This window comes from Cervus elaphus, chromosome 20 (genome assembly GCF_910594005.1).
Source record: "Cervus elaphus chromosome 20, mCerEla1.1, whole genome shotgun sequence".
NCBI classification, from domain to species: Eukaryota; Metazoa; Chordata; class Mammalia; order Artiodactyla; family Cervidae; genus Cervus; species Cervus elaphus.
Genome location: NC_057834.1, coordinates 81,861,070 through 81,870,588, shown reverse-complemented (window position 1 = coordinate 81,870,588; position 9,519 = coordinate 81,861,070). Strand labels below are relative to the sequence as shown.

General features: G+C 44.0%; 1 protein-coding gene across 5 annotated transcripts in view; it reads right to left on the bottom strand.

Annotated features, from left to right (window-relative positions):
* Window positions 1–1,213: 1,213 nt before the first annotated feature.
* The window catches only part of LOC122676556 (uricase), a 124,476-nt gene continuing 116,170 nt past the window's right edge, over window positions 1,214–9,519 (bottom strand). For all 5 annotated transcript variants that reach the window (XM_043875920.1, XM_043875921.1, XM_043875922.1 and 2 more), the window contains 4 exons: window positions 8,353–8,539; window positions 6,457–6,580; window positions 4,298–4,381; window positions 1,214–2,187 (listed from right to left, as the gene is read on the bottom strand). In XM_043875920.1, coding sequence (XP_043731855.1) covers window positions 2,113–2,187; window positions 4,298–4,381; window positions 6,457–6,580; window positions 8,353–8,539 — 470 coding nt within the window. In that variant the 3' untranslated portion in view covers window positions 1,214–2,112. The remainder of the gene's footprint in view (window positions 2,188–4,297; window positions 4,382–6,456; window positions 6,581–8,352; window positions 8,540–9,519) is intronic.

Sequence of the window (9,519 nt, the reverse complement as noted above, 5' to 3'; positions counted from 1 at the left end):
TAAGAATTACTTAGTCAAATAATACTAAGTACTCATGAGTATGTATTTATGAAAAGGGAGACAAAAAATTTAAATAAATGGAGATTTTTAATCATTGTTGTTCAGTTGCTCAGTTATGTCCACCTCTTTTCGACCCCATGGACTGCAGCACACCAGGCTTCCCTGTCCTTCACCATTTCCTGGAGTTTGCTCAAACTCATGTCCATTGAGTCGGTGATGTCATTCAACCATCTCATCCTCTATCATCCCCCCATCTCATCCTCTATCATCCCCTTCTCCTCCTGCCTTCAATCTTTCCCAGCATCCAGGTCTTTTCCAATGAGTCAGCTCTTCACATCAGGTGATCAAAGTATTGTAGTTTCAGCTTCAGCATCAGTTTTTCCAATGAATATTCAGGGTTGATTTCCTTTAGGATTGACTTGTTTGAACTTCTTGCTGTCCAAGGGACTCTCAGGTGTCTTCTCCAGTACCACAGTCTGCAGGCATCAATTCTTTGGTGCACAGCTTTCTTTATGGTCCAGCTTGCACATCCACACATGACTACTGGAAAAACCATAGCTTTGACTAGACAGAACTTTGTTGGCAAAGTAATGTCTCTGCTTTTTAATATGCTGTCTAGTTTTGTCATAGCTTTTCTTCTAAGGAGCAAGCATCTTTTAATTTCCTGGCTGCAGTCACCATCCACAGTGATTTTAGAGCCCAAGAAAATAAAGGCTGTCACTGTTTCCATTGTTTCCCCATCTGTTTGCCATGAAGTGATGGGAATAGATGTCATGATCTGAGTTTTCTAAATGTTGAGTTTTAAGTCAGCTTTTTCACTCTACTCTTTCACCTTCATCAAAAGGCTCTTTAATCCCTCTTTGCTTTTTGCCATTAGGGTGGTGTCATCTGCATATCTGAGTTTATTGGTATTTCTCCTGGCAATCTTTATTCCAGCTTGTGCTTCATCCAGCCTGGTATTTTATATAATGTACTTTGCATGTAAGTTAAATAAGCAGGGTGATAATATACCTTCATTCCATGTGATATACTCTGCCTATAAGTTAAATAAGCAGGATGACAATTTTTTAATGGAAGAGGTTATCTAGGATGTTCATGTAAACAACTTTTAGTCATGGGTTTCTAAAATTCCAGTTTATGAAGATTTATGGTATATGTACAACAGTAGTGTTAGTTTACTGATGTAAAGATGACCACCATTCAAATACACATGTATCTTTAAATCATCAATTATATTTATTTCTCTGATTATAAAAGTAACAAATGTTCATATCTAGAAGATTCAATCACAAGACAAAACATAAAAATCACTCATAATCCCACCATCCAGAAATCATCACTGCTGATACATTCATACATATAGTCTTTAGTCTTCTTTCTATATGTATATTCAGCCACCTGGGGAATGACTTACCATTTATTAAATGTGACTCTGTGCAAAAGTGATACATTATTCAAAGAAAAACAATTTACACTTTTTTACAATGCCTCAGTGTGTACTAAACATTCTTTAAGGGCTGTAAAAGTCATAAAACCGATACATTAAAATTTCAAAAGTACTTTTATAGTAGAAATAAACTCCCAATAATACATATGCTAGAGCATATTTAAGAACTCAAATATTCAGTCTAATTGAAGTCACAATGGTGATATTTTTCAAAATATTACTTTATCATTACATTTTCTGCATGGCCAAGGAGCAAGTTTTAGCATCAGTAGGATGAAAGCAATGCTGGCTTCTTAAATTTGTTCACAAGATTAACTGTTATCACACCTCCATTGATTCATGATTATCTTCCTATTGAATGCATTCTAAAGCTCCTCTAAGATAGGAAGGCCCAAGACCACTAAAATGAAATACTGATTTATGATTATTCTAATACTACTCAGCATTTGTGAAATAAACTGTATCCACAACACATGTTTTAATTACTAATCCCAAAATACTTTGCTGAGCTAGGTATAGAATTCTTTCATTTAGGAGGAAAATGAACACTATAAATCAACATACTAGGTTGAAAATTTGCATGACCATACACTATGATTTCCAGCATCACAAGTGGCTTAAGGAATGCCTCAATGGAGCATGGACTGCCACTGGTGGCCACAATGTCACAGCCTTGAAGTCAGCTTCCTCTTGACTGTACCAGTAATTCTGCCATATGGATTGTCTAATGGTAACAAGACCTGTAGAAAAACCACAGGGCACCTTCAGAGACACCGAAGAGAGATGAGGTGATTTTCCAGAAAATTAGAGTTTTTCAACAGTTTTTAATTATCAGGATATAAATGTTTCTCAGATGCATTACATATCCCTGCTTTTTAAACAGAGTGTAGTGAACATAATTTAGCCTTTGCTTGATGACTCACTTTGAACATCAATCATTGTCCAATGCTATAATACAGTTATGCCCTCAGGGACATTTGAGGTCCTCAGGACTCTTAGCCCAGTGCTAAATGGCTCCAGACAGCTGTGCATTTGCAGTTCTTCTGTCCTCCACTCTGCATTAGTCACTTCTCTGCTGTTTTCTTTGTGTCCTGACTCCTGCTTCTCATATGTTGCCCTCACTTTGTAGGCACTTGCTGAGTGAGGACCCAAGCGTGACCAGCCATCCTCAAGGTGCAAACACAGACATAGGGACAGCTTGCTCACCCCCTTGAGTGCCTTTACACAGAGCCTGACCCAAAGGACCTCAGGCCTTCCTGCCTGCAGGTCTCCAGGGGAAGTTTTGAGTCTGACTTCTTAGAGCAAAAGACACCGTGGCCTTGGTCTACCGGAACACCATCGAGCTAGGATCATTGCAGGCCTGCGGTATCAGGCCTCCTTAGGTTGGGGTTCCTGAGCTATGCACTGCTCTAGCCATGAGCCTGAGCCTTTTTCTGTTTGAGGCCCATTGGTGTCATCTTTGCTGAACATGTCCCCTTTCTCCCCTTTAGAAAGTAAGCTGTCAAAAGAGTCTTTACATCCAAATTAACAGTGGCATTCTGGGAATCTACGTCCCCTCCATCCTCTGAAGTACACAGGGCTGCCTGTCCTTCCAGCTGAATGGACAGTGACTGTCCTCTGCAACTCGGGCCCTATTTCAGCCATGCCAGGCACCTCAGCATGACCTTACTTGCCCAGCGCTGCTCCCCAGCCTCCCTCACAGCTGTCGCAGTACAGAGTGTGATGGAGCCTAACGCACAGAACAGAAACAAGGTACCTGGCCAGACGGCTGTGACTGATAAGGCTCCTGGGGCAGCGGGCCCAGAAGGTAGGACCTTCTGGACACCCTTCACTGACCTTTTGCCATCAAAGGAGATGATTCTCTGGCTGCGCAGCCACGGTAACAGAGGGTCCCTTCCTGTCTCACTTCCCCAACACACTAGAAGCAGCCAACAGAATGGTGCTTTTTTTTAGCACCCTGGAAGCCCATGGGAAGATGGATCAGAGACGTCCTGCCAGTCTGAGAGTGATCCAAGTGGGGAGGGACAATTCTGATCTCCCACGACTGAGCACAGCAGGCCTATCTGTTGGGACTTCAGGCTGCCTAGTGAGACACACTAGCTTGGCTGAACCTTCTGCCATGTCTAAAAGCAAGTCATGGTTAAGTGCTTTTTCTAAGGCTGGGTTTCCTTTCGAAAACTGAACTTCCTCGTCTTGCCTGCTGTAATCGCAATTAGAAACACAAATATCTTTCATTTTGTGTGTGTTTACTACTCAAACTGACTATTTAAAAGGGATGATAGAAGAAAATAAAAAGATAACTTTTTCCTTTCTTCTCATTGCCTTGTGATGGAAAAATAATGAAACTGTGACCTTCTGTGTCACCTTTTGGAGAAATGGATCTCAGAGCTGTTTCTTTGGGCACACTCTGTTCTTTCTTTGTCTTTTACTCTCTGCAACTTTCAAGCCTCCTCTATAAGTATTCATCCACTTCTATGGCATACCAGCCTCAGATATTGAAAGGCCAGAGTCTAAGTGGGCTCTAAACAGTTGCAACTATAAATATCCCAACATTCACAATGCATGAGACAAGTGCTCGGGCCTGGTGCACTGGGAAGACCCAGAGGGATGGAGTGGGGAGGGAGGTGGGAAGGGGGATCGGGATGGGGAATACATGTAAATCTATGGCTGATTCATGTCAATGTATGACAAAAACCACTACAATATTGCAAAGTAATTAGCCTCCAACTAATAAAAATAAATGGGAAAAAAAAGAGTTGTGGCAGTTGTATCACCCCAAGTTTACAAAGAGGGTTAAAAAGTGGGCAAGGCAGGGGAAATGTGCTTTAAATATTTTTAAAGTTCTCTTACCTCTTCCTTGTTGATCAGTCCCATTTTGGACATGTCTATGTTAAAGTAGTGAATGTTTGGCAGACTGATTTCCATATCTTCTATCTGGAATCCACAATAATATGTATTACATTGGAAAACTAGGAATCTGTCTCTATCACTACTTGCCCCCAACCTCCAATTAGCTCATTACTCAGATTCCACCTCTGTCTCTGGGACACCGTCTGATGTTCCTCTACTGCTCGACACTGTTCTGTCTAGCTAGTACTATTATTAAATGATGGACTCACCCCTCCCTCTGTGTATGAAATCCATTTCTCAGAAAAGTAAAATCTCCTGGGGAATGTTCAGCATCCAGCTGGCTTCCAGATGTTGGCCCATCAACCTCTTCAGTTCCCACTCAGTCCATACCCTCTTCTCCAGGCCTGTCCTCAACATTTGCAGGCCCTGGAGTAAGAGCATTTGGAGGTCCCCACACCAGATGTTTTGGACTTCCAAGGCAGCACTAGTGGTAAAGAACCCATCTGCCAATGCAGGAGATGCAGGAGACGTGGGTTCAATCCCTAGGTCAGGAAGATCCCTTGGAGGAGGAAATGACAACACACTCCAGTGTTCTTGCCTGGAGAATCCCATGGACAGAGGAGCCTGGTAGGCTATGGTCCGTAAGGTTGTAAAGAGTTGGACACAACTGAAGTGACTTAGCACACACTCATACCACATGTTTAAAGATTTAAAGTTATGAATCAAGCTAAAATATAGAGATAGAAATATGTTCTACCTCTGTAACTTAACAGATAGTCCTTCACAACTATCCTTCAGTCCTTCAAAACTATCTGGAAGGCCAGGACCAAATTTTAAATCCTCTGACTCCTTGCATCATCAGGCCAGGACCTGGTAGCATGGGAAGAGCCAGCCCCAACCCCTGGCCCACCCTATCCTCTCTCTTGGACTCACATGGGTGGATATTCCAGCTTGCATGTCAAGTTGCCTAACAGTAAACATCCCAGAGAATGGTCTATAAGGGGAAGCATGGGCTCCCGAAGTGTTCACTGCCTTGAAGTGCCTCTTCCAGTAGACAGAAGCATAGCTAGAGGATGACCTGAAGGGGGCCTCTGGGCCATGGTGGGTGTCCCTCTTGCCCAGGTCTAAGGATAGCACTGTCCTCTCCATCCCATCATGGCCATGGTTCATGCCTTCCTTTCCAGCTTCCTGCAATAACCTCCCAATAGGTCTCCTTGTCTATGGCCCATCATCCTTTTAATTTATCACACATCTTTCAGAGCGATCTTTCTAGAGTGCAAAGCTGGTAGCGTGGCACCTTGCTTAGACCCCTCGGTGGCTCCTAAGATTTTTTCAGGATAAAATATAGACTCTACAAAGACCACAAAGCCCTCCAGACCTGTTTCCCACCTAGGCACATGGAAGGGCTTTCACTCCTGGAGCCTAACGTGTGGCAGACCTTCAACAATAAATGCCTGTTCCATGCTGCCTCCTGTTGTCCATACCTACCCCTCCCTCATCCTTGAGAATGAACCCAGAAAACCCCTACTTGTCCCTTAAGGCTCAACTCAAATACCTCTCCTTCCAGAGAGCCTGATAGGCATTTCCCATATACTTGAGCTAGGTGCCGTCTTCTGAATTTCCATAATATTCTATTGTTTATTGAATATTTAGCTTACTTATTTTCCTCTTTCACTGAATGATGAACTCATTGAGGGTAGAGTCTATGGGACTCTATGTCTAATTTGTCCCTGATTTTCTCATGTGCTGATAGAGACATAGTAACATTCAATAATATCAAATGGATGGATGGATGCAATCTCTCTGCATCTATCCTTCATTCTCTGGCTCTCCTGAAACATAGACCCTTGGGATAATTACCCCTCCTTCAGGCCATTTGAGTGTCCTAAATATGAGACTCAAATTGTAGCAAATTGAAGAGACTCAGAGTCTTCAAGAAAACTAAAGAACTACAGCAGTGGCCTATGTTTTCAGGTTGCACAGATTTTTCCACTTTTTTTTCCCTTTTCTCACTTGCTATAACAAGCTTTTGAGCAACAACAGATGTCATTTTTCATGTGTCTTCCACTTTCTTATTTTAACTCTCAGCTCTTTCTCAGAGCTAACAGGAGACACAGAAAGTTCTCTCAGTCTTCAGAATGGCAAGTGACAAAACGAACCTCAGGAAGCTGGCTCAGGGAGAGCACCTGGGTGTCATAGAGGGTCTTCTGGACTGAGGGCGAGTACTCGCCTTTGTCACAGGGTCCAGCAAATTTCTCCAGGACAATGCCCCTGACAGCCTCCCTAGAACACAGAAAGGAGAACTGAGGGCTCCCACAGGGTGGTCTTTGGGAATTCACTGTGAAACTAAGATATGGTGACCTCTCTGTCCCCCACCCCTAAAACAATTTTATTGCTGGTTTTAGAGAGGATTACAGGGACTTCCCAGGTGGCGCTAGTGGTAAAGAACCCACCTGCCAGGGCAAGAGACCTAAGAGATGGGGGTTCAATCCCTGGGTTGGGAAGATCCTCTGGAGGAGGGCATGGCAACCCCCTCCAGTATTCCCACTTAGAGAATCCCATGGAGAGAGGAGCCTGGTGGACTACAGTCCACAGGGGCACAAAAAGTCAGGCACAACAGAGTGACGTAGCACAGCACGGGAATATTATAATGCCAACACACACACACACACACACACACACACACACACCAGGCAACAGACATATTGCACATAACTAGGCTATCTTCATAATCTGGCACCAGGGCTCAATGGGCATCCCAGGGTAAGTTTCCCCTCCATGCTTGAAGAATTTAGGAAGACTTCCTCATATTCTAATCTTTGTGCTGCTTGGCTTGGCTGGTTGCTTGAATTGCTGCATTTTTGAGGGGTTTTACTATGCCAGGCTGTAGGCTAAGTGTTTTATGTGATTACTTCATTAAATTTTCTCAATGTACCTGAGGCAGCTCCTATTATTATTATCATCCTCAATTTGGAAGGAATCTGAGCTTAAAAGTTAAATGATTCACTCTCAGTCCGTCTCCTTAGTGGGATGCCCAGCTGGTACCCTGACTCTCAATTTCATACTCATTTCAACATAAATACATCAGACTGCTGCCCATGAGTAACACTTGAAAAAACAAGGGAAAATAAAAAGACTGAGGTGAGATTCTCTTCAAGCATTTCCAACCTAGCATATAATAAAAGGAGCAGAACAACACTCTCCCCGTGGGAGGAAGCTACCGGAGGCAGATTCTAGCTCATCACAGAGTACAAGATTCTAACAATTAGAACTTTGACAAAGGAATGAGATACCTGGTCAAAAGCAAACTGGGAATTCAGAGGCCTAATCACTGATTGTTGAGGATGTTAAAATAAAAGTCATACCTTTACAATGTTAAAGAATTTATCATTTAGAAAATGCTTCTGTAACTGTCATCTTGTTTTGAGTTTGGCCTACGGTGGCCAATTTGACTGGGACCAAGGGGTTTCCTAGGACATGGGACCTTCAGTGTTAAAATCAGGAAAGCCCTTGACAGACTGGGACGAGTTTGGTCAGCCTGGTTTAGCTCTCCCTGCACCTGCTATGAAGTGACAAGGCCACTATCCTCATTTGATCCAGTGATTCTGGAAGTGTGGCCTCTGGTCCAGCAGCATGGGCAACACCTGGGAGTTTGTTAGAAAATGCAAGTCCTCAGGCCCCATTCCAGGCCACAGAATCAGAACCTCTGGGTTCTGGGCTCAGCGAGCTACAGTGTAACAAACCCTCCAAGTGGTTCTGATACCCAATCATGTTTGTGTACTACTGATTTAGTCAATTAGGAAAGATAGAATCAGAGAAATCAGGCAGTCCACTTAAGGCTGTTACAGCTAAGAGCATCTAAGATTAAGTGCAGGTTTACTAACTCAGAGTAAGACCAGTGTTCTTTCTGTTACCCATCAGAAGGGATTTCTTACAATGGGGAGGTTGAACTAAATGGCTTCCAAGTTTCTCTTTCAGACTGAAGACTCCTAGGCCCCTGGAAAAGAGGGTGGACACTACCTGCTCCAGTGCCAGACCCTAGCACTTCTTCATACCAGGTGGCCTCAAAGTCCACGTCTCTGCCCTGGTGGTAGCGCCACTTGCAGTACACTTGGGTGGCAAAGCACCGGTCCTTCACCTCAGGGAGGGTGGTGAACTGATCCTTGAGGAATCCTTCAAATCCAGACTGCGTGGTTTTCAAGACCTTGAGGTCTTTGATTCCAGAATGAATGACTGGAGGTCCTGTTTTTAAGTCAAAAGGTAAGAGGGGATGAAGTCATAAAGGAAACAGCACCTTCTTACTGCCTAGCCCTGAGGATTCTGGGGTCAATAAAACATGGCACACTGTGTCTGTACCAAGAGCAACATCACTCCCCAAGAGTTCTGTCTCTTGGTCTCCTCCGAAGTCCATGTGATGAAGATGGTGTGCCTTTCCCCCTATCTGAATTCCACAACTCCCTGCCTTCTCACGCCCTAAGAGAACTGAAGGGCAGAGACTAAACCTTCAGGCTGTGTTGAAGCCCACAGGAACCTTTTTCTCAGCTACGTACAAGTGTGTCTTCTAGGCCAAATTACTTTCCACATTTTGAGCTCCATCTCACTCAGCAGGCAGTCATGCTGGAAAGAGTTCATAAACTCCTCAAAAGCAGCTCTTCTGTCCAGCACTGTGATGCCTTCAATTGGGGGTGGTTCTCATGTGCATTCTCTATACTGCCGAATGGCTCCAGATCCCTCAGACCCCACCAGACCCCTCAGTTCTCTGTGTTTATGAACTCAGCAAAACCAGACAATTTTATGAATGGGTAGCAGCATCGGCCCGAATGAACCTAAATGGAGACTGGGAAGATGAGATCAGTGATCCGTAAGTTATAGATTGCATACGTGGACACCCATAAAGGTTTTTAGCTTTTGGCTGAACTGAGAGGGGGGCAGAGTTGGTTTGTGGAGACCTAGGGGAGAGAGGGCAGAGTTGAAAATATTGGAGGAGATGATATGTCTCTCTGGCAGTGCCTGACATCACCTCATGAGGTGCATTGGGAAGGTGGTGGGGAGAGAGGCAAAAATCTGAAAACCTTGTTTTCTTAAGCCAGGTAGTTCTAGCTCAGGGCCCAGGTGACAGGTAGGGTACTGAGTTAGTGAGGGGAGGGGTCTTTCTTTTCGTCTGTGGAACACACTGTAGCTCCAGCAATTTGGTGTCGCCTGAAGAGAACACGGCACCAGGC